Genomic DNA, 26,387 nt, shown 5'->3' with positions numbered 1-26,387 from the left:
GTACTGACCAAAACTGCCCATAGTTCAGAAAGTATTGACCAACGTATAGGGCCTATAGGTCTATACTTAGTACCGTTTTGTTTCAGAGACCGCAAAAAAAAAATCGATTTCACCGTGGTTCAATTTTGATCCAACCCACCATAGGCCTATATACTATACACGGGTCATTCAACACCCTGATGACGGTGATGTATGGAATGCAAAAGTAGAATACATTTTCAAAGGGGCCATATTTTGCTGTCCAATTCCAAATACCCTTTGCTATTCAAGGGCGGATCCAGGGGGGGGGGGGGGGCAAAGGGGGCCATGCCCCCCCCCCCAAAAAAAAACGAAACCAATTTTTTTTTTTTTTTTATGTGACATCGCAATAAAGGCAGGCAATGAGTACACCACCATCTTTTCCTCAAAAAAACATTGGTTAAAGTGGTCAGAAATTGCCTCAGATCGCACCACAGAGCATCTAGAATCCAACAATTTTTCGGGGCCCTTAAGCGGGCCCCGAACCCCACGCCATAATTTTTTTGACCCACTTTTTTTTGTGTTCTGGATCCGCCCTTGTTGCTATTTCCCCATTTTCTGAGGCGACACCACGAAAAATGATGCTGGAATGCTTTCTGTAACAATCCCTCTTGGAAGTTTTCATATACATTATTTTATGTAAGTAGGTCTGTGTTGTCTTATTCGATCAAAACACAAAGGGAAGTATGGTTCTCAGTTTCAGGTCCCTATAGCCGCCCTTCCTCGAGGAAAAGAAATGTTCAGTGTATAGCGAACGTTTCCGCTTTTTGGCATGAATCAACTCTTTTCCTTCCTTGCAGTTTTACCGACATTCTCGCCGGCTATAGCAGGTCGGTTTTATACAATGTCCTAGGGAAATGCATACCCTTAGCTGTATATGTTCTTAGTGAAAAAAAACAACAACAAACTACCACTTTTCTTTAGAAGTTTCTATAATTTCCCCCCAAAACTGCAGAAAATTAGGTCCTCTATGGTAATTAAGGTGAAAATGACGACGGGGTCCGCTCATAAGTCTACGCCTCATAAGTCTGACGCCTCATAAGTCCGAAATTTCGGACTTATGAGGCGTCGGACTTATGATACGGCCCGATGACGACTGTACGCTTTGCATGCCTTATGCCTTGAGCTGAGCCATTCTAGACGCTCAACTCGTTCTAATGAATTAAATTGTGTTCGAACCAATAATTTGACAACCATCATAATGATGATAAAAAATGTTGATGTTTACAGTTGTTGCGGCCTGAGGTAGCAAGGGAAACACGTAATTTGCGTGCAGACAAAAACAAATTATCAAATGAAGTTGTCGGGAAAAATTCTTTGTGGTAAATTTAGGGAAGGTATTAATTCAACACTTTCTACGAGATGCATGCATCATTTTGAACCTGAATGGAAGGCTGGAGCTACGTCGTCGTCATCCTGTGTATGTGCGAAGGCTCGGTGGAATTAGCAATGATTTTGTTCTCCCTATTGAGAAACATGCATTAATACGGTTTACGGAGGCACTGCGATATTATTTTACCACAGAATTAGTAAGCAAAATGATTGATATCAGGGTTCGACCGTAGCGGTAGTACACTCGCCAAATGCGAGTAAAAACAGCGGCGGGCTGGTAGTCATCAAAACCATTCCCCGTAGTCCGCCTGGCGAGTCGAAAATACTTTGTTGTGTATAAAAATTTGTTTAAATATCACTGTTTTATACTTATATTATCCAACTTTGTATTGGTTTATTGGAGAATTGAAATTGAATCGGTGCAAAAAAAATCAACAAAAAGTTCAGGGCGAATCCTTGCACCGAACTGATGGAGAGCGCACCCAATTTAAGTCTGCAGCAGCTGAACTTGTGTCGTTGGATTGGCCCCACCCTTTTTTTGACTTTAGACTCAACCACAGAGGGCGCTGTATGTTGTAGGCGGATAACGGCATTTTGCAATGGCAGCGCATTGACTAATCAGAGGGCTTTATTTTGACCGAGATCGAGGATCAATACGGGATTTTGTGTGCACAAGGTAGGCGTAGTATGGCACTGCATGTACTTGTATGAATCATGCACGCACCGGCACCGTGTTCGTACGATCGTGTACGTGTGACTTGCCGAGTGACAAAATGGTGGATAACTGAGGGATACTTCGGCTGATTTTCCCCCCCAATTCTCCGCGATTTATACTCCAGGATGTCATCTGAAACGTAGTGTGGACACCCTGGATCGTCCTCTTCACTCTGGTGGGTCTTCTAGGTGTGTTTCTTCGGCGTGGATTTTGTTTTAATTTGACCATGTCGACAGTCGTCCGGAATGGCTAGGTTCCGAGCGGGGATCTGTAGGGGACGGATTGTCAACGCAACTAGCGGGACAATATTGCAACACCGGCCGGGTGGGTGGACTACTCTGAACTCGCCGGTCGCTACTCGATCTTGTCAAATCATTGCCACAGATCGGCGGGGATTTCCGCCACATCATCTCTGACATCTGCGATCTTTGTTTCCAACGAGGTTTTGGACTACCCCAGCCGGTTTGTATACCGGTCGAGGGGGTAGTGATTTTTAGCAGTTCACCATGGCGCGTGTTTATATGATTATGGGAACAGTCGTTTACAGGACACACCACACATGGCTGTCGCGACTGTTCCTACTGTGTGTGACTGTTTTTATGGTCTGGACCGTGCTTATTTCGCTGCATTTAAAAAGTGGTGAGTATTGTCGACGCCATGGGGATGGGACATTGATCTTTTTTCCAATCTTTTACTTAGTTTTCCCATGTTTGTTTAGAGGAATACGTAGTGGCTATCATTACGACAGCTTTAACGCAATTTTCAAATGTAAAAACACAATGCAAAATCAGATTTACAACTGCCCAATCAACCAGAATGCTTAGGTAAGCCTATAAGAATAACTTGTTTGGTGTCATGAGCCGGGAATATAGGTTCGAAACCCGGGCCCTGCCGCAATACTCAATTTAAATAAAAATAAATTAATCGATTTCTTAACTTTTAAGGTTTGTAATCAAACTGTTCCTTTTTGGATTCATTTTCTTCTTTGAAAATGAAATTAGTGGTTTTTGAGGATTTAATCAAAATAAAAAATAAAGTCCGAGAACCATGTGGTGGTTCTACGGCCATAGATCGTGATGTTGAATACTATATATTATTACATCAGGGGGCCAGACAGTTCCGTAACGATAGCAGTTGCAAGTAACGTTACGGCTGCCGTAACGATAGCCATTGTGTAGAATTTAATCTGAGGGTAGGTGAAAAAATCACCAGTGTCTGACGTGATCAGCCAAATTTGTTTATTATTGGCTATTGCAGAGTTGTGCTTTGGGTTGTACACTTAAAGCGATTATTGAAAATGACAATAGTGGACACATAAACATGCAGTGGCCTTGTTAGGCGTGATTGGTGGATCCGTGCTATCGCCCAATTGGTCAATCACGCTGGGCTTTCGGTCGATTGTGCCGCCGTCGGTTCATTGCCTCGCCATCGGTCAATCACGATCTCGCCTTTTCTTTCTAGAATTCACGACTCTTGAGAATTGTTTTAGAAATTTAGCCCAAAAAAATAGCCCAAATCTACAGTTTTTGCAAATTCCATATATTTATTACCTTCAATTCATTAAAAGCAGGGAAAAAAAGTATACCTGGGATCTTGATACTGTTCATTATACATGTACCTCTGTCTCATTAAAATACTCCCAAGCTGAGGAAATGTTCAGTGGAGACCCCCATGAATGTTTTTGCAAACAGCACGTTAAGTTAATGTCCAATTGAATTTCAAATGGAAGGTATTTTGCATTTCATGGCTTGAATTCGACGTTAACTCGTCTGTGTCTGCATTTGCCATTTATGCAAGTTGAGATTGCCTGCGACGACTGTATAATACAAGAATACTAAGGAAAACAAAAAGTCTTGATTGACGCAGTAAACTTCTGTTGTTTTAACTGTTAGCAGCAGAATAAGAGAAGCCATTTCACATACGTGTATATGTTGTATGAAGGCCTAGTTTACTGTAGCCTTGGTCAAGGCATTCGTCGATAGTGTCCGTGATGGTATCCGGCCACCAACTTGCACTAGTAGCATGCTATGGACTTGTACAAGTGCGAACAGCGACCTGACGTACCGGTAGCTACACGTACATACAATATGTGCAAAGTAGATGGGGAAGAACGAACGCCTTGGGACAACCTATTCGTGTTGACTTATGTTTTTTCTTCATTTTTTCGCTGGATTTCCATTGAAGACATCGTATGCAAATTACTGAAATCATTTATCATCATCTTCCTTTAATGTGCAGAAACCTCTGGAGTATACTCGCACATTATACATTTATACGTGACATGAGACTTATAGCTATAGTCAAACATTTGCAACTATCCAAAAAGTAACTGACGTAATTATTGTTGACAAACATACTTGGTTGAAAGATAGTAAGGGGACTAAACTCCCTGTGAAATTATTCCCTCTGGCAAGCTGTCATTTTGAAGAATCAACGAAAGAAGGCCTTTCCAACGGTGCGTCTTAAGACGCACCATTGGAAATTTCTGTTAGTACCAATAGTTCGTTTTTTTATTCGGCGAAGATCGCGCAAATGTTGGCACGACGCACACGCGCGCTCGGCTGCTATAATTTGTTGGATCGGTGCGCGACATCGCATAGCTACAATCGGCTCAGTGAGAACGTGTCTCGGACGCTGAATTCAGGCCCAATTCAAAACATGATTCAGCAACTTTTGATTTGAAATCGAGATCCTAGAATGCTGTTATCTCAAAATAGACAGCTGAAGCTGAGCTGAAACTTCATCAGGTTAGTTGTTCAGCATCCTTTAGATTTTTAACATTTTTGTTGCTTCAAACGAACAAAATGCACAAATTACAAATGATGGACTATACCTTTAATTAATGTTCCAAAAACATTCCACTTGTTTACTGCACAGTATTAGATATTGGCAGATCTTTGTCCGTGGTCAGCCGCAGTACGGTTTCGCTGGAGAGAAAAAATACCGTACGTGGGGTGTTACCACGGGGTAGTTAATGATTAAACTTCCAGCAAAGGCCAAAGTCACACTACTATGATAAATGACCAGCGTTGTGTACATGTGCTACGTGCTTTTGCATGAATGCATCGACATTAATGAAATTTTCCTCGTACAGCATGCCAAGCTGCAAAATTCATCCAGGGAATTTCAGCGCAAATTCACACATTAAATTTTGAGACACAGCTCTATGTGCGCTTGTATTATTTGTATAAATTTAAGTGCAGTCGGTGATGCTATATATCATTTTTGGGATCGCAGATGTATTGCCGAAGGGTGGAGTGCAAAAGATCAGCATTTATTTGCCATTTTAGGCCACGTATCTGTGAAAAAGGAGAGTTTTATGTCAGAATAACATTTTTTTCAAATGCAATTTGAACTGGGATAGGAATAGATCCACGGCTTTAATACCTTGCAAGATGTTTTGAGCTCAGTTTACATTGTAAAATCTCGAGGGTTTGAAATTGCAGGATTTCAAACCAGACTATTGGACTGTAAATAGTTTGAAGGCCAGAGTACATTGCTGTTGCTGTTTAAAAATCCATTTTTAGAAATGAAAGTTTGTCTTTGTAATATGAACAAGTGCAAATGAAACAGCTTAGTATGATTATGTACAGGTATGGTTTATGGTATACCTCTGAACTTTGAGCATGATGGTGCGTTATGTTAATTGTTATCCTTCATTTAAACAGAAGTGCAATGTTTTGGAGGATTGAAGATTGTTCCTAGCAAAAAGAGTCTAAGGAGTTACATGTAGGGTTAATTAAGAAGCCCGACAAAATGGCCGCTGTGCAGTATTTATCCCCATTGCCACTGGGAATACATAATACAGACTCCAAAAACCATAAGCGCACATAAATGCTTAAACTGCTCGAACAAATTCATTACATTATGTTGATGCGCACAACCGTCTAGACACGGCCGTTTTCTCTCTGACCATTTATGTCATTGAAACCGTTTGCCTACAGCTCTGTAATATTCGTCAATAATGTACCACTTGTCCTTGTACATGTACATGTACTTATTCGAGATAATGCCGAAAAGATTGCACGTAATTATGCAATGCGACTCCTGCTTTGGATTTTGAGCCGTGGGAAATGCCTTCTGCGTCAATTTTAAAGGAGGCAGGCAGATCTTTTTAATAACTGGGCATCTAAAAAAAACATCTTCAGATACTTCAACCTTTTTGGGGGGGGGGAGGTTGCCATGATGAAATTAAATGTATTATAACAATGCGACTTCACATTAAATAAAAAAAAAAAAATTATATAACAGCGCTGCCACAGGCCTAGTCCAGTTTTGCCACAAACATGTATGAACAGAATTTCCTTAAGACTTTTGTCAGCATTGTCAACAAAAAATCTGTTTAAATTTTTCTTCGGTTTGCAACCCCTCCCCCCAAAAAACCCTTTTTAATCGCCATTTCTTATTAAAGGTTAACGACAGTTTTTAAAAGGAATTTGGATTCAATCTAGAGACGAAGTTTGTTAAAAAAATGTTCATGTACTTTTACATGTGTAGTGGAAGATCATTGTACATTTTCAGGTGTGGTCAGCTTAATTTTGCACATACCGTACCTCCTATTACATGTATTCATAATAATTTATTTAATAAAGGAATTTGACAAATTACGGCATGACAGAGCTCAAAATTGATTAAAAGCAATTAATTTTGTTGAAGCAGATTAACACACTGCACACTTGTGCGTATACGCTGCACACCTGTGTGCAAGCACCGTCCGTGTAGTTCTGACCTGAGAATGCACATCCACGCTCACCCACGTGAAATTTGCAGACCACTGCGAGCCACTGACATTTTCTACTGTCTGCATATTAAATCCTCGCAGGCCTGCCTTAATGTAATGTATGACTAAGGCTTCTGACTGCCAGCCGCGATGCGATAAGACGTTGGATTCACAGTGACGCATTCCCCAGTGGAAAGTCATTAGCACACAGTTGTCGCGGACAGGACTTATTATGACTAATTTAGATTTGCTTTACGTACATGTATCGTGTCATTGACCTATACTTACTCCGATATATAGTATTGATTGCTTTCGTATTTTCGCAGTAATATTTTATTTTAGTAGTACCTGTAAGTACATGTAGACGTTTTGCCACCTTGTATTGTAGTTACTGTACATGTACATGAACATACAAAAAAATCTACATTTGTAATTTGCTGAAACATTAACAATTTTTAAAACATAGCCAAAGAAATGCAATTTAGTACAAAGAACATGTACTGTGTATAATGTTTACTGGTTCGTGTACGTGTTATCTACTACATATATGTACATTTTGTACATTGTACTGTGCACGTGTTGCATCGATTGCGCGTATCAAAGCACGGAATTTGTCGCACCAGATGTCGGCACAGCGAATCCCATTTGCCAGAAATGCAATTCCAACGAGACGTTGCTGGTATTTGTGCATTGCTGACACTTGTTAAAGTTGTAACAGATGGGTTTTTCGCGCAATGATAAATTGGCATTTACTACCATTACTGTACATGTAGGTTTGCATTAAATATATACATTGTGTGTTTTTTTGGTGATGGCAATGATTATTGTCATACATGTACATTAAACATGTGTATTTCATGAACTGTACAACTGTACATGTACACGTGCATACCGGTACATGTATTCAGCAGAACAACATTCAATTTCAGCATGGAAGTGCACAACATACCGCGTGTACATGTACATATAGTCAGAATGTACATGTACATATGTGACCTGTTCTGTCAAAATCAGACTTTTCTGGGCATCAGGTCAAAAATGAGATTTTTGCATATTGTTAAAATATGTTCTTTTTCCTTTTAATAGGTGGTTTCAGTTTTGAAACCGGTCATTCCTGGGCAGAGTTACAATGTATGCTATTTTGAAGTTCATTGTGTCGAAAAGTAGAAAACGGAGAAAATGGCCATGAACATCACAAAACAGTCATTTCTTTAACTGATATACCTTAACAAATTATCAAAAATACTACATTTAGAGTTCAAATTAGGGTTTCAAACTTTTATAGTATATTTTAGACATGTTCAGGATTACAAATATACAAAAATTTGAAAATCGAAAAAAATCACCCCCGCAACATTTTTTGGCCCTATCTCAATTTCAACCTCTGCCCAGAAGCGTCTGCTTTTAACAGAGCAGGTCACATATTCCATACATGTATTTTATGAATCTTACTTTGTTTTTGCTGAGCCAATTTTTGTGACATGTTATACAATTGTCATACAATGTACAAAAGGTATATATTAAAATTTCATTTGCTTCTAACACTTTGGACCTCCAAAAGCTCAAGAGGTTTATGGAAATCAAATAATTGGGATTAATTTGTTAAAAAAAAACCTGGATTTAGAACTAGGGTTCCGCGTAGAGGTTTTGAAAGATTTGTTAATAGATTTTAATTTCGAATTCATTTTTTTTATATTTCTAATATATTTCCAAGTCTTCTGTGTAAATTTTTACGGTATTTCATTCTTTTATAAAAAAAAATAAAATAAAAAGTGCAGTCAAAATTAGGGGTCAGCGAACGCATTTCAGAAAGATTTATAAACAAATATAAAATTTTCTGTGTGAAAAAGTGAGGGTTTTAAACTTTCTTATTTGCCAAAAAAAATTTAAGAAAATGTAGTTATCACAACAAGACTGTTAAATCTAAAAATAGCATAGACTAGATATGTAGGAGACCATAAACCTACATATGCATGTGAAGAGATGTAATATGCTAAGCTACTATGTACAGTGTACATGTACAGGTATGCCAGTATATGTGATGCGATCAGGCTACATGAGTCGTTTGTCGGGAACTTTCATTTGGAGATTCAGGCCAAAATAGGACTGGCACTTCATCACATCACTTCATCACATTTCTTGGTGTTCCGACTTCATACTTTTTTAACAAAACGTGGTACCCGCATGCGGTTTTCACAGTATTGCTAAGATTGTGCTCTTTTCAAATCTGTAAATTTTTTTTAAAAATCCAGGGTCGACAAATGACTCATTTAGCTTGATCGCATCACATATTATGCGAACATGTACACGTACATGTACATGTACAATGTACAAAATGTATAGAAAGTCAGTCTCAGCCAAATGTCAGCAGTGCACTTGTTCAATCACGGTGCATGACTTTCTACCAACCATGTCTACACTACATGTATATCAGTACCAACTTGTGTCGAGCGCCATTGTGTACTTTTCTTTGTTGTATTTGAAAAGCTTGTTGTTATGGACCTACATTTTGCTTTGGTTATGTACATTAACAAGTCTGTGTTGTGTTGCCCGTGGCTACATGCACGAAACAGATCTGTTGACTGATCAGAGAAATTAGTTTAATACTATGCACACTCTTACACATCATGTTGACTGTAGAAAAAAGGCGAGTCTCATTGAAGAGTTTGGAATGAAATTGAGTGAGCCGTGCACTAATCCAGCATGCTAATAAAATACTACAAGTTTGTGTCGGTACATGTATCTGAAATTTGAGCTCTGCATGTACTAAATTTATACGGACAGCACTGGTAATAAGATGATAATAATAATAATAATGAACATTTGTATAGCGCCAAAATCCGCCTAAAAAAGACGCTCAAGGCGCTTCACAAGTTTAAAAAATAAACCATTATTACGGTACAAATGTATGTGCCTACATTATATGTAAACTATTTATTCTCAAATGTACTATGCATTGCAACTATTGCATTGATTGACCTACTAAATTTGCATGTACACATGTACCCATGTACCGGTGGTCTATGCCTGTTGTATAACCTAAACCCCCATATTCCTTTGTTACAATTTTGGGTAAGGCTCTCACAAAAATGCATTGTTGGGTTTTTGTCGTGGCAAGCGTTACTTTTGTCTGGGAACCATTGTTCATCTCCTCATCCCGAAAATAGAACATGTGCTGCTTTTGTGCGTTTGTACCTAATGTTTTACACCTTTTATGGCTCGAAACCTGTGCCAATGCTATTAAGGCCGAGTAAAAAAAAAACTGGTTTCTCATCCGGGTTTTTTTAAAAGACAACTTAGGCGGACGTTTTTTTTTTCCTGTCGGATTTTACACGAAGGCGGGGATGGATTCTTCCAGTTGCTCGACTCTTTTTTTCAGATACAAAATTGATTCTTCGAGTTGCTGGACTCTTTCCAGATACAAAATTGTGTCCAAATAGGCCATAACATTTAACCCTCCTGCTATTTTAAGCAGTCACAGACAGTCAAAATTCACTTCCACTTTTCCCGGTTATGCTTTGATCAAAGGCTAGTCACCAGCAGTCAGATCACATGTCAAGCAAGCACCGTGTCTAGTCAAACTGGGTCAACAGACAAAGCACGCAAGTTGTTGTCACAGCTGTTTTATCACTCACCCAGAGTCAAGCATAGCTGTATCAAGTTACTAAATAGCAGTCCAAGGCACTCAATTAATCCTTCATGTGGGCTGGGAATTCTTAATGGTTGAAAACAGTCACTTGATTGATTTTGACAGCAAGGACAACTTGGCACAGAATGTACCGGTATGTTTGCATAGGAGGGTTAACACTTGTAGAAACTACAAAACACAGGCATGCAACTTTTCCTCGGATTCGCTGATTTCCTCGTTTTTTTTTAAACTTCTCATGAACGCCATTACAAATTGAAAAATACTGTACAAACTCTTGTGTGATTTGGAATTTCCTCGTTTGTTTCCAAATTCCCAGTTGCATGCCGGAGTTATGTAAGAAACAAATATAAAGGCAAATTATGGGGTTTGACAATATAATTTACAGAACATAGCAAATGTATTCATTAAAAAATAGGAAGGAGGCAGGCAAGCGGGCATGGTTGAAAAACAGGTTATTTTTTTGTACTTGGACTAATGTGGTGAAATTACCCTTTGGTAAACATTCCCTGGGGCTGATTCCCAACCCAGAAACTGGAAAGTTTGTGCAAGCAATTTTGCAAAACGTTCACAAGCATTGTAATGAACAAAAAAACCCATTTGCCATTAAGATACCCGTATACAAATATGCGAGTTTTTACACAAAGGTCTTTGCGGGATATTGTGCGTCTTTGTCCCTGCCGTGCCCATGACGACAGACTTGACCATGTTTACCCTGCGAGCATTCTCCCCCCCCCCCCCCCCCCGTCAGACAGTTGTTTGCCATTGCGCTGTTTTTATCTGTAATCGTACAGTTCTCTCATTGTTTAATCGGCGTCCCCTTGCTGGTTAAGGAGGAAATGATAAAAAATAAACGACTTGTGTATGGAAAAGCGCCGTGGCCTCCACAATTAAGTAATTTCCTGCTGAAAACGGAATATTTTATCAAAGTAAAACCGTGACAGGAAACTCAATTTTCACCTGTGCCTACATGTATACATGTACATTTCTGTACATTCTCAATGCAAGTTTTAAAATATAGAAATTTAGTGTTGCCAATTGGCTGTTGCGGAATTTTTTTCTGTCTTCTCCGCAGACATTTCTATGTACATATAAATATAGCTAAACACAACTTGGATCTGATCCCAAATCATTAAACAAAACAAAAGAATCTGATCCCAAACTATTAAACAAAACAAAAGAATGTTAATTAATTAATCGCAAGAAACGTATGTGTGGCAGCTGTTACCGTATACATCCCCAAAACTCATTGTTCCTTAAATTTGCATCCGAGCTTCACACCAAACACCAAAAAACCCACACACAACATACAAATATTATCGATCCGGTTGCCCCCAAGTCGCTCCTCAGACCCCATGGTCCGCGGGAAGAACGCAAGACGAACTGGACGGACTCCAGGTTATTAATGACGGGACGGAATTGGCGTCACGAGTGAGTGACCGGCGAGTGCGAGTGGCCCGCCAGAGCCGCGTCAAGCCGTGACGTCCGTCGGTGGAAAGCTGTTGTTGTTTGTCGTTGAGCTGGTTAGTTGGCGACTGTGGAGCATGGGGAGACAATTGCCGAGTTAAGAACCTTTTAAGACCTCTGCCGGAGAAATTGTAGCTGCGGCGTATTTGCTGAGAATGTGCAAAACAAAAGCTCGCTCAGGGTGTGTACACAAAAGTGGAGACTTGCGAAGTAAGGAGACGCCGTTGCATGTGAATTCGGCATTTATTTTTGTCGGTCTCTTTCACCCTAAAAATAATCCAGTATTAGGCAGTGACAATGTACATGTATGTATGCTAGCATACATGTAGGCCTATTTCTTTCTTTCTTTTTTTGAAACAAGGGGCCTTGATTTTCAGTCTTGAGATCACCCAAATACAAGGAAATGAAGGAAATTGGCGTTGTGGTCCACATTTGGTTACGGTGTTTAACTTGCGTTGCATGGTACATGGGTTCGAAACCTGACGGGGAACATGCTGCTTGTGCTCTTGGGCAAGACACTTTACTACAATTGCCTCTCTCCACCCAGGAGTACTATAAATTGGTTCATGTACATGTTCATGTACATGTACATATATCTATGAAGGTAGAGACCAAATTGCGCTGATCTCGAGCTGTTGCAGAAAAAAAATGGTCCCTTTCCTGAAGAGCAGGGATAATAATTGTGATGCGCATTTGATCATGTGGAATTTGTGCAATATAAATTATGTATGATTATTATTATTGAGTCATGATTGTCTGTGGAGAGACTCATAGAAGATTTATCATAGAGACAGTATGGAGCATCTGTTTGTCATGTTTGTGGTAAAATTGATGGCAATCAGTTGCATTTACATGTATATCCGGCAATAATGTGGTGAAAAGGAAAAGGAAACGGAAACTTGGGAGCAACTGAGTATTGGAAACAGGATCACAGATCTACACGTATGGTACACTCACTTCTTCCCCAGCAGTATTTCCGTGAAAGTGTATTGATCAAGTTCACTGGAGCATTTCTATAGAGATGTGGACTACTGGATGCCATTGCTATGATTGAATTGAATATAAAGGGGAATAAACTTTCACAGTTGAGTCCACTGTACGGGTACAGTGTATGGTTTTGCATACAAGCTAGGCTGGAGACTGACCTCGTGTGTACAATCAGAACAGGCAACACCTCCGTGTGATCAGAGAGAGAAGTGATTGCTGCAACTTTGTGAGCTTTTGCAATTCTACATGTAGGCCTATTTAATTGTAACGCTTATGTAGCGCTTTCCATCCTATTAACAATCTCAAAAGTCAAAGCGTTTTACATATTTTCCCGGTCGTTAGGCCACGAGACCATGCGGCAGCTGATATCAGCGCACATTCGGTCCTCTACACTCACAGGTACCCATTCCAACTCCTGGGTGGAGAGAGGCAATTGTACATATAGTCCTAGAAATGTTTATGTCTTGCCCAAGGGCACAAACATCACGTTCCTGGCAGGGTTCGAACCCACCCACCATCGAATATGAGTCGCACACTGTAACCACTACCTACGGTACCGGTACCGGTACATTCCATGTACCGGTCTGCTTGGCCTGTGTATGTATCGGTACATGTAGTATACGTGTACATGTACCGGTATGTGCATTTTTTACTGAAACAACCCTGCGTCAGTGGTCAATAACTCCCTGACCAGCTCCCAGCTCCCCAGCTAACGCCGGTCCCCAGCTAACACCGGTACCCATTTATACTTCCTGAGTGGAGAGAGGCAAGTGGGGGTGAAGTGGCTTGCCCAAGGACCCAACATATGACCAGCAGCTGGATTTGAACCCCTGACCCTCTGATCATGAGTCACGAACCCTACCCATAAGCCATCACACTCTCCTTATTTACTGATGTGTTTATCAACTAGTCCAAACGTCAAAATGTGTAATTGTATCATCATCATACCAGTATGTCTGTGGACATACTGTACACGTACAATGTCAAAAAGATTGAAATACGTGTCCCCAAGACACAGAATTCAGGAAATTTGAAAAGAGGCCTTAGGCAGGTGTACTACATGTAAGATAGGCATCCATACGAGTACACGTATGGCAGTACTCGTTCATTTGAATAGTCACTGTGAATAATTCTCAGGCATACCGTAAGAGGCTGTAACACTGAATAATTTATGCTTGAATCGCACAACACACGGCTACGTTGACAAATAATAAGGAAAAGCATTTGGCAAGAAAAAAAGAAAAGAAAAAGAGAATTGTTGTTAAAAAAAAGTTAACCTGTAGTGGACTGTCCAATTGCTGGGGGGAGGGGGGGGGGGGACCCCCCAAAACAGTTTGAGTGTGTACAGCGTATGGCCTCTGAGGAAACGAAGCGGGAACAATACTGCTACCGTATCTGTGAATGGCGATTCAGATTAAGTTAAAGAGCCTTGAAGTGGATCGTCCTGCAGTGGAATTTTCCAAATGCACTTTTGTGGTTGGCTTTTTTTGTTCATTTCTCATCTTTGTGTTGCAATTCTTAGGCAGTTTCAGGGTTTTTCAGTGTTATGCTAATGTGGATTCCATATTCATGAGCAGTGAATGATGTCACGCGTTGTCAAATATGTACACGTGTACATACTTTATCTGTGAAGGAATAGGGGCCTAAGGCCAAAAAAAAAAAAAATTCGGTCTCTGGTCAGACCAAAGTTCCGGAATTGACGCGGCCACGCGGCTTTTTTTTTTTTTTTTCTTCAAGCTTGGATACTATTTTGCTTTTTTGGTGTCCTCATGTACATTGGTGTTCTCAATAATTTGCCTTTGTGCTTTCGATCATTTGCCTTGGTGCAATTTCCCATTCCTTGGTGCTCTTTGGTAAAAAAAATTGAGGAGGTGCGGAAATAGAGGGCGCTGTTGGAGCTACCGCGGAACATTTTGGGAAAAAAAAGATCGACGCGCATGATTAAAATTGACGCGCGCGCTGACCAGAGACCGACTTATTTTTTTTTTGCCTAATGGCTGGAAATTTTTTTTTTAGCATGGCCATTTCTAGTTTTTTTTCTTTTTTTTTTTCTTCTTTATAAAACAAATTGAGCATATTTGAGCATACACATATACCGGTACACATCTAATGCTCAAATTGCCAAAATATGTATACATGTACATGTAAGCTTCATTTAATAAGTTCATTTTTTGAACAAAATTCTTTAACAAGGACTTTACCCTTAATTGTATGGACATACATGTAGCATCGAAACTGCGAATAGTAAAAAAAAATAAAAAAAATAAGTACTAACAGAACTACAATGTAGAGCATCTAATTACTTTAAACAATTTAGAATGTTGAGTACAACTTACAAGTGTACATTTGTAAGTGTGAAATTTATTTTATTGCCATTTTAAACCAAACCACTGCATGTATGTACTGGTACATGTACAATGTAGGCCAATTTTGTCTTCTTTAAAGATGAAAAGGAAAGTTTACTCTAAAAACAAATTTAGCCGGTGTCCTACGGGTAGTATATTGACCTTGTAAAGTGTATTCAGCGGCAGTTGGTCATACATTGTACATGTACATACATGTACGTGTACATGTACTTACATGTCATTTACTTCCTCTCCGAATTAATCAAAATAAATAGTCATTATTTTGGTATCAAAAGATTACATTATATTTCTGCAATGATTTGCGGGCTTTTGCAGCACCGAAAGGTTCAGTTCCTTTCAGCAAGATAAAAAAAAAATTAGGCTAATTAGAAAAAAAAAAAAAAAAAACCAAACATATCCAATAAAACTATAAGAGAAAGCCATGGGAAATATTTGTAATTGATTTACACCTGTCTTTTCCACAAAGCATGACCAAAAAATGATTAGCGAACGTCAGTGCCTGATATTTGATGACAGCCAGTGTTGATGAAGCTTACTTGCGGGATGATAAGTGATGCCAAAATTAATGAATTCGGCTGGGGAAAAAAAATGGCCTAAGCAATTAGAACCTTGTAATGAATGTGCCAGTCTTTCCCCCCAGTGCCGAGTCCGGTCCCTTGGGGGGAAAAGTATAGAGGACTGGGCATGAATATTTCATTCGGTGTTCTTTCTTGTTTGTCAATGCATGGCCCCACACTGAATCCACTGTACAATTTATGTAATGGAGGTTTAGAATTCAGATATTCGCATGTCGTGTTCATCGCCATGGTATTTTATGTATAATTCACAATGTGCTGTTCCATGGGAAGCATAAAGCGCCATTTGAACCATTATAGACGAGTAAATTAATGGTGAGTATTATTCATCATTGTTCACATCCGGAGAATTTTTTATAATAATAATAATGGAAGAAGAAAAAAACAGTTTTTATAGAGCGCTTCGCACAGATGTCCTGAAATGCTTTACACAGACTGAACCAAATTAGGCCAAAAAAAAAATATCATAATAATTCTCCTTCCGTGTTTACATGGCATTTGAAAATAGGGTAGGTAGGGAATTTTTTTTTTTGGCCAATTTTTTTTTTTTGGCCAATTTTGTTTTGTGTACGATCATATGGAGGGATCTGCGTGTAGTTAAGGGTAAAAAGGTAGAAATAGATGGTTTTGGGAGGTCTTTTATCATTTTTCACCAAAAAAAATTAGGGTAGGGGCTGTCAGAATAGGGTAGGCCTTATCAAAGTATTATTAACAGTAGAAGGTGTTTTTTAAACAAATAAGTCTTGTTGGTATTTGTTGCATGTATTAAAAATAAAACTTTTGGTAATTGAAGTACATTTGTATAGTAAATTCCCTTTTCAACCATTCTCAGATAAATTAATTCAATCATTCTTCATTTAAGAAGAAATACATGTAAACAACAAATAAAAAAATACGGGTATAAGGCCAAAAAAAAAAATATTCGGTCTCTGGTCAGACCAAAGTTCCGGAATTGACGCGGCCACGCGGCTTTTTTTTTTTTTTTTTTTGCTTTTTTTTTTTTTCTTCAAGCTTCGATTGTACAGACAAGGTGGGTACTATTTTGCTTTTTTGGTGTCCTCATGTACATTGGTGTCCTCCATAATTTGCCTTGGTGCTTTCGATCATTTGCCTTGGTGCAATTTCCCATTCCTTGATGCTCTTTGGTAAAAAGAAATTGAGGAGGTGCGGAAATAGAGGGCGCTGTTGGAGCTACCGCGGAACATTTTGGGAAAAAAAAAGATCGACGCGCATGCTTAAAATTGACGCGCGCGCTGACCAGAGACCGACTTTTTTTTTTTTTTGGCCTAACTATGCCCTAACTTTTGTGCACACTTAAATGAGGAAATTTTCACACACATTGCATTTTTCAACATACATGTATTTCAGAACGTTTTGTGTAGTTGAATAGTCTGTGTATGGTACCAGTAGCTTGAAAATGCAATTAAAGTGTTGAACCTGTAATGGGCATTGATTCTATTTCTGTTGACCAATTGACATGTTTTTACAGCACTACAAATGCTAGTACCGGTACATGTACATACATGTACATGTATGAATATTATCTTGTGTTTACATATACCATGGTTGGACCATGGAGGAAGAAAACTGCATACAAAAGAAAGTTAACATTAAATTTGTTTACAGCAAACCGTCCTCGTGACAAATGGTTACTTCCCTTGAAATAACCTGTGGCCGAGAGCACAGTGTGAGCTCGGACTTAAAGGGAAGATACAACATTTGCAAATATCAAAAAACGAAATGATCAAATTATCGCATATTACCGCAATAAATTGTAAGGGATTGACAGTCTAAAGCATCCTGTAAAATGGTGGCTCCTGGTGTGCTGACATTTTCAAGAAAAACTGTATTTTTCCAACGCTGGTCGGCCGACCAGCATTGGAAAAAACTGGCCTTTTTTCAAAAACTGCTTCTAATTTTTCATATTTAGTTATTCCACATTTTCTTAACAATTGATTACACACCTGTGAAGGGGTACAAGCCTGCTTGAGTGATTCTTTGGCCTTAACAATTCCCCAAAGTCTTTACATTTCTCCGTTTCATCTTAAGTGGGGTCAGGGCACCAGACTACAAGAACATGATTGGTTTTCTTGGTTTTCCAGCAAATACAAGCCCAAAACGTGAAACAAGTCAGTTTAACAATATTTGCTATAACATACATGTACTAATCCTCCAAATCCATTTATTTCTGAAAATTGCAGCAAAAGCAAACGTTGTACACGTACATTCACTTTAATGCAGAATTCCCTGAAATACCCAGAAATGAATCTAAAAGCAATTAACATCAGACGCCTTGGGGGGGGGGGGGGGGTTGGAGAGTGCAGACGGTAATTGTTTCTCCTCATTCCCCCTGTCAGATTTAATAAGAGAATCGTTCAGCTGTGGAATCATAAAAAGCCACTAAAGTTTCATATTTCTAGGTCTGCTATCCAGAGTGCATGTACACGCAGATTACCTGGGCTGAAAGGCTCGTGACAAGTTTCAATTCCGAAAAAAAAAGAGATCAGTTTCCTACTTGTGTTCGGACTATTAGAAATTGGACGGTTGAATCCTGTGTCAATTAAATCCAGTCAAATGTACCTCATGTTTGTATGTACACACGTACACATACATTTTCAATTCATTGTTCCTTGCTCTACATACGTGTACATGTACCGGTAGGTACTTTAATACATGTGTTCATGTACATGCACAATGTACATGTACAATGTACATGTATGTACATGTACATGTACATGTAGGTACATGTACATACATGTGCATGTATTTGTACATGTTCACGGTCTAACTCTTGATGATCTGTGAATATGTACATGTACAATGTACATGTAGGTACTCTAATACATGTAGGTACTCTAATACATGTGTACATGTACATGCACAATGTACATGTACAATGTACATGCATGTACATGTACATGTAGGTACATGTACATGTATTTTAACATGTTCACGGTCTTACTCTTGATGATCTGTGAATATGTACATGTACATGTACCGGTAGTACCCCTGTACATGTACATGTACATGTGCATTTCACCTTTGGATTAAGGTACAAGTGAATTTACAGGTAGTGAATGCACTTGTACAGGTTGTTGCTTTGAACTCTGTCGAGGGGCGTTTTTTTTTTTTTAGACTTGCCACCAGTCAGTCTGTGACCTGGTAAACACCAGGAAATGATGCACTTATCGTTCCTTTTCCCAATATTGTACACTGTATGCTGTTGTACAAATGTACATGACTCTCACTTAGAAGTATGGAAACCAATTTGATATTTTGAATAGAATTTATATTACATACATGTACTGGTATGTACAGGTCTGAATGAATTTGAAACGAATCTGCAATAATCCTCTGTCTCAAACTATAGATACATTTGTAATTTTTAAATAATAATAAATAAGTGCATTATAATAATTATAATACAACTTCTGACTAGCACCCCTTGAACAGAGACATTGACAAAACGGGGAACCACAAACAAGGCTGGGACAGCTCAGTTGGTACAATGTACCATACCGTAGTTTGCCGGAACGGCAATCTGGAGGTCTTGGGTTCAAACACCACTCCAGTCAATTTCTTTGTTCAACTTAACCCTAATCATTCGCAATTCAACAAGATTCTGCATATCAAATGAACCCTTTAGGGTTAGGGTTAATATTAAACTAAAGATAAAATCTAAAAAGTACGTGTATAAAAGGAATTAAGACGGTACAATTTTGAATTAACCATGTCATCAACTTGATCTTTGACGGTCTTCTTTCTTCCTTGTGCTTTTTCCGTCCTCACAGTTTTTGAAGTCCCAGTCGACTCAGGTCCTTTACAGCAGCATCCAGACATCCTGGGCATACTAAGGGATGTCAGGCGGTCCGGCAGGACGGCGAGAGGGGCGGACGAAACCTCGCAAGACGACAGAACGTGTCTTTATAGAAGAGGTATGGCAGAAAAAATGTTTGCAAAATTTTGTGTCACTGTTAAGGGAACGTCTTAAAAGTCGGAATGCTTGGAACGTTCCATCTAGGAATATTGCCTGTTCCATGCGTTGTTCCCATTGGGTACATCCCGAGAATGCCAGGTAATCCCGCGTGGAAACGTCGGTTTATGCACATGCACGCTTACAATGTACTAAGGAACGGCCTGTTTCAGTTGGGAACACGCTTGGAACACAGCGCGTACGGAACGGCAACGTTCCGGGTTTTAAAACGTTCCTTAACTTTAAACAAAATAAAATAATGTTCATGAAAATTAGTTGTTTTTTTTTCTCTCTCTATTTTTTTGGAGTCTCTCTGAAAAAAAGGATTTTGATTTTCGGTTAGAAAGGTGTTAGGTGTTGGTTAGGTGGTTGGAATCAGTCAACTCTGTGAGAAATAAATGAATGTTGGACTGCTGAAACCGGTATTTCAAAATTTGTAAAATATTTATTCTATAAAATGTGCATGTAGGCAGATTTGTTGGGGGTTGGTGTCTCATTCAAAAGGATATTAAATGTACATGTATGTGCATGAAGAATGTGGATATATTATGAACGGGATACATGTTCATTGTAAAAATGTATGTAAAATACATGTACATGTACATGTATGGGGCTTTCTACAGTACATGCACACGTATATTAAATGAAAAGCGAAAGTAAATTACATAAGATGGCCTTCGGATTCATTTTGTGGGATCCAGCCACATCTCCTGTAGTAGTGCCAAACGTGACGCACACCATACAAAAAAAATTCAACTATTTTTTTAAAAACTAAAATCAACTTTCGTTTTATGATTGCTTCAGAATTTATGTGGGCCAATTACAATGACAATGAGGCAATGGAGACATGGCACAATAGCCGTAATCCCAGTCCTTTTCAACCTGCTATGTAAACTACCCGAGACGGAAAATTTTGGGGGGATTTACCGTACTTTAGGTGTCATAGCAATGTGGCAATAAATGTTTGGGTTTTTTTTCTTCAAAAGGACCCCCCTGGAATGCAGTTTGAATGCTTTGTGTGCCTGTGTGGTCATGCGGAACGTTTTGGGTCGAACAGCATGAAGTACCGAAGGCTGGTTACACAAAAGCCTGTTTTTAATTCAATTTCTCAGATCATGTGGAGATTGTAGGAAAACTACACGTTTGGTTCTGTCCTTTTTTTGACGGGCCCATTCTTTTTTTCCCACTCCCAGGCATTCTTTCCATTCATATGCAGTGCATGTACTTACAGTGCAAATGGCGCGAGCTCGAACACTTTGCTCTTGCTTTCTTAAAAAAACAAGCGCGAGCGCACAATAAGCTCTGGCCAGGTTCTGGAATGTCTCACTTCAAATGCAAAATCGCGCATGCGCATCGATCGAGACAAAGGGGTGTGTTCCAAAAATTTTCACCTACATGTACCAGAGTGCATTTTCTGACGGCATTGCATTTGGGAAACTTATGGAAAACTTAGAGCCCTGTTTTTGGTCGATTTTTTGAGGACAGACCGACCGACCCACCAACCACGAACTGACATTTAGAAGCGCCTGCCAGAGAGTTAAAAACAGTTTTTTTTTCGTGAGCTTTTTCTGATTCTTAGAACTGCATGCCTTCTTTCCAATCATGACCAGAACATGGACATATTTGTACATGTACTAGTCCTAGTTGTCAGCAGCAACTTTTGTCTCATGGATTTTCTTTATTTACAAACTAAATTCTGAAATTGGAATCAAAGTTTTTGTTATGAAATGTCCATTCGGCACATGATGAAATATTTTGTAGTTTTGGTAATAATTAAACATAAAAAAATTGTCTTGTTCTCAACATTTTGCTTTCCATCTTTACCGTCCGAATGGTTTAATTTCGAATTTGAAACAAATTCTCTAAAACAAAATCTGTAAGTTTTACATTTCTTTCCTAATGTTGATGATCATTTTTTTATTGGGACTCAACATGGAGTGTAACATTCCCAGTAGAATGAGACACTGTGTGGCACGGTTTGCCTTTGCAAAGACACAAGTGGGGTCTCACAGTCGATATGGGAAACTGAGATGTGCTCAGCGTTCTGTCTATACGTGACGTCCATACAAGGGCCGGCTACAACCCTTATTATGTTGGCTTTCTCAGGGTGTGAAACTGACGCGGGAAAGCAAACATGACGTATGTATTGCGCTAGCACTACCCTTGGTGTACTGTACGAGTGTACGGTATGTATCGATATGCCTATACATCTATACACTATATATGCGACCAATTTGTGTTGTTGCACATGTACGCGTACTTCTTACAGTTTGTCTTCATGTGCCTTTACACTGAAATTTTGCTGAATTTTGCTCATTGAAGGCTACAAGCAAGCTTAGTTCTATCGCGACAAGGGAGTAAGGGTCAATTTTTTCATTTATTTGGCAGTCCTGTTTACAACAAAATGTTAAAGGTACACAGGTGACACAACCTTTGCTTTTGCTGCGATTTTCAGAAATGGATGGATTTGGGGGATAGTATTTTATAGCAAATATTGTTAGACACTGTCCTGTTTAAAGTTTTGTGTTCGTAGATGCTGGAAAAAACCAAGGAAAAAAAGCTGTTGTAGTCTGGTTCTGTGACCCTACTTCAGACGCAACGTAGCCATTTATAGACGTAGGAGAGTTGTCAGGTCAGGGAACAAGACTAGCTGGCTCGGGCTCATTCTAGGATGTGTAAAATGTGGACTAACTAAATTTGTTGGCAGTATTTGAAAAAAAGCCAGTTTTTGAAAAAAGCCAGTTTTTTTCCAACAATGACTGGCCGACCCTCATTGGAAATTGGTACAAAAATTCGACTTTTCTTGAAAATGATCGCACACCAGGTGCCATGATTTCGCAGGATGCTTAAGACTTTTTTCACTTACATACAGTACATGTAGGCCTATACGGTCAAGTAAGGTATTTCATAATAATTTGGCAGATTGTAAACAAACCCCCTCCCTCCCCCAAAAAAACCTTTCCAAAACAAAAAAATGCTTGCTTGCATTGCAATCTTTTGTGTTGGTGATTAATTAAAAATGTCTATAAACAACTGGACCATATTATGTATTGAAGTCTTGTGATGTACTCTCCAAAATTGTGTACATTACACTGTAACGGTACTTCCTCAAATCCCGAGTGTTGACAGTTTCTGATTTGCGGGCGCCACTTGCGCACGTACGCATGCATACTCTGCATTGGTATGTGCACAAGCAGCCAAAGAAATTTTGGTTTTCGTCTTGGGAGGCAAAATTTCCCAAATTGTCCACGCATCCAGGACTGAGCCGATTAGTTTTGTTTTGCAGGGCGCTCCTGTTTGCACAATGAATGGTGGCGCCACGTACATGTAAATATACCATCTGCAAGGAGTTTTTTTAGGCCATCGCCCAGGGCTACACTGTACACGGTGCCCGGGGAACCCTGAATCAGCGGCTGTTGGCTTTCACAAAATTACCTGATTCTTCAGTTTCTTCCTATTTACATTCCCAACTAGGAATTGTGACAGCTCTCAGCATCGCACTCATTTCCCCTGGAACAGGCAATTACGACTTAATCAGGAACTTGTTAAATACTTAAGCTTTTTTATTTTCTTCATAAATTGAGGCGTACACAAGTTTGTTTCCGAGCCTGCAGAAGCGTTATTGACATGCGGCAACTGAAATGTAAACTTTGTGTACACCAAAATGTTAGTGTAAAAAGAAATAGAATTTTTTTTTTTCAATCTTGACAGATCTGTTGTCACTGAAAGTAATTTCAAAACCAAGGCTTGTAATAACACAACTCAAACCCGTTTTATCTGATGGCAGCTCCAAACTGGATTTCAAGGCTTCTTTGACAGTCCGGCGTGCATTTGAAATAGATAGCTGTCGTGAACGGAGATTGTTGTTTGGGTGCAGAGGGAAAAGTCAGATTCGTAGTGTCGTGACACTTCCAAGAATTGATTACCGGGGGGGCTGGAAAAGTAATTGAAAAAGTCATTTTGCTGAAGCCAACGGCTTTGTGTCTGATTTATCGGTTTATTGCTCTGGTTGTTCCAGAAAGCAGACCTACATGTACATGTACTATACATGTAAGTGTTAAGGAACATTCATGAACTGAAGAATGAAATGCTAAAATGGAACATGAATTCTTTGTGTAGATAAACTTGTAAGGTGATTATCTGGCATACATGCGTATCAGACTACAAATTTTTCTGCAACAGCTGTGCCCGCAACAGCTCAAAATAGATTGTGCTAGTGGATTTTGTCGGAATAAATGTCCGAGTCTAAATTCACACTGGATATGCTGGAGATAAGATTTACATGACATATACCAAGTTTCATGAGTTTTTCTTATTTGTGTTGGACTCCAAAGCACTTTTTTGTTATCGTGGTTGGTTTTTAGTTTCGCATCTGCGAAGGCCCCACTTATATGTAGCTCAAAATACGAATGTTGCAAGTGAGAACGCAATACAGACTCGGTGATATCAACTTCAAACACTATCCAACTCGAGCGATACATTGTACTTTGACAGTGTCAAAAAAGCCCGAGGCTTTTTTTTATATCAAAGAGTTTCCTCGCACCCAGTAGGTTGTCAAAAATCTGACAACATCCCAAGCGGTTGCGGCCACTTATGCACAGTACATGTGTAGCCTGTAGTAGGATTCTTATGGGGTTCTTACATCGTACATGTACATGTAAAATGTACGTGTATAAGTTGTACCGTACTTTGGCAATTCCACAGATATAAACCTCAATGCCAAAATTTCATAATGGTTTGATTGCCACAAATGAAACATGTCATTTTATTGAAATTCAGTTTATTTCTATCAGTGTTCAATAATTCAGCTGTTGCTTTGCAACTGAAAAATTAATTTGTGGGTAGATGAAAAAAAATCAATTTTGTCTGAGTACCGTACATGTACCCAGTACATCTGACACATGGTGTTTGAAATTTCAAGCTAGCGATTTGTACTAAAAATAACAATGAACATGAGCAAGACGCTCATGGTGCACAATACAAAACAATTGAAATTTTTAAATGAAATTAAAAAACTAGCGAAAAACGTTGGATGGATAATTTCATTTTTATACCATTTCTGAAAGTACGTTTGTCGGAATTAAAATCCTCTTAATTATTTTAAATATATTTATGCACACTGTTGAAATGTCCAAAATGTACGTTCGACACTTTCGAACTACATTGTACCCACTTTATTATAGCCTATATGTTAATTTTTTTTTGGGGGGGGGGGGGGGGGGGGAAGAACAGTGCATATTTCTCACAGTTATTTTTTTTTTTGGGGGGGGGGGAAGTTCATTGGCTCCCTTTGTTTACACTTGTTGGCGGTATGTGTTTCCGCGGCAACGCCAGAGCCTCGCAAAAAAAATATGGCGCGGGTAATTTGGGATGTGCTGTACAGAGCGTGTCTCGGAAACATCAACTCGGGTTCATCAAACTTGTCAGATTCTCGACGAAGCAATTGATCTATGCACGGACTTCCATCTAATGTTTCAATTTGCCACAAGATCCCAAATATTAAATAGCCGAGGGCAGCCGATTTCATCTACGTGTGCAGTATGGATGTCTGATGCTTCAGACATATAATCCTGCATTATGAAAACAAAACTCCACTGTGTGCTTGAGCGCTACAGTGTGCTCACGTTTATGGATCATCATCATAAATTGATCCCCGGGATTATTGCAATGTAGTTCTGGAATAAGTACATATGGCTTCTTTAATAACCGTCCTATGCAAACATATGTTCTTTGCAAAGTTGTTCTATCAAGTGACTGTTGTTTAACAGTTCAGAGCACCCAGCCTCAGCTACAGGTACCATACATGTACATGTACATAAAGCAGGATTGACTGGCTGTGACCAACGTGATACAGCTACCGGTCAGGCGCGGTTCTACAGGGGGGGGGGGGGGGGGCTAGGGGTGGCTGTAGCCCCCCCCCCCCAAATTTTGTCTAGCCCCCCCCAAAATAAATTCCTTAAAAAAGAAAAATGCATTAGCAAAAAAAAGGATTATGTACATGCGAACGGTCTCCCCCTAGTGACAAGGGTGCATTAGTTAATATAGTGTGAATGATTTTAGGATTTTATTAGCGCTCCACATTGAAAATATGGCATGAGCCCCCCCCCCCCCCCCCCCCCCCCCCACCTATTGATTTTCGGAGGCCTAAGTGTCGGGAAAAAATAACCGGTCTACATTTCAGCACGCCTCCCTGAAAAAATTCTGGATCCACCGTGCTAGCCCCCCCCCCCCCCAAATGTTGGTTCTAGATCCACGCCTGCTACCGGTATGCGTTGACTGTAGGTGATTGATAAGCCAGCTGTGCCCACCACTTGCGTTGCACATGTTCGACCGTACATTCACGACTGCTTTGACAATACCATGAATCATGGAGGTAGTTGTCTAGTGTGAATTTCTGCTTTGTGTTTTTTTTGTGTGAGTGCCTTTGAATGTCATGTCAGTGACTCGACCCACTTCGACTGAATATCGATCCTCGTGGTCATGAGTGCAGGTGCTGTATATAGAAACATGATCTCACGGTCATACATGTAAGCGCTCGTCTGTGGGGGTGTTTGTTTGTTTGTTTTGGGCATTAAATTAAAAAAGTTT

General features: G+C 39.5%; 1 protein-coding gene across 2 annotated transcripts in view; it reads left to right on the top strand.

The window, feature by feature from the left end:
• Window positions 1-26,387, top strand: part of LOC119729036 (beta-1,4-galactosyltransferase 6-like) — a 50,114-nt gene that overhangs the window by 716 nt on the left and 23,011 nt on the right. Inside the window, exons 1-2 of one of the 2 annotated variants that reach the window (XM_038201529.1) lie at window positions 1,984-2,704; window positions 19,618-19,761. In XM_038201529.1, the coding sequence (XP_038057457.1) occupies window positions 2,572-2,704; window positions 19,618-19,761 (277 nt within the window). In that variant the 5' untranslated portion in view covers window positions 1,984-2,571. Of the gene's footprint in view, window positions 1-1,983; window positions 2,705-19,617; window positions 19,762-26,387 lie in introns of those variants that run through there. The other variant, XM_038201530.1, reaches the window with a different exon arrangement.

Source organism: Patiria miniata, unplaced genomic scaffold, assembly GCF_015706575.1.
Source record: "Patiria miniata isolate m_02_andy unplaced genomic scaffold, ASM1570657v1 HiC_scaffold_20, whole genome shotgun sequence".
NCBI lineage: Eukaryota > Metazoa > Echinodermata > Asteroidea > Valvatida > Asterinidae > Patiria > Patiria miniata.
Note: the sequence above shows the minus strand (reverse complement) of the source record. Positions and strands in the feature narration are given on the sequence as shown.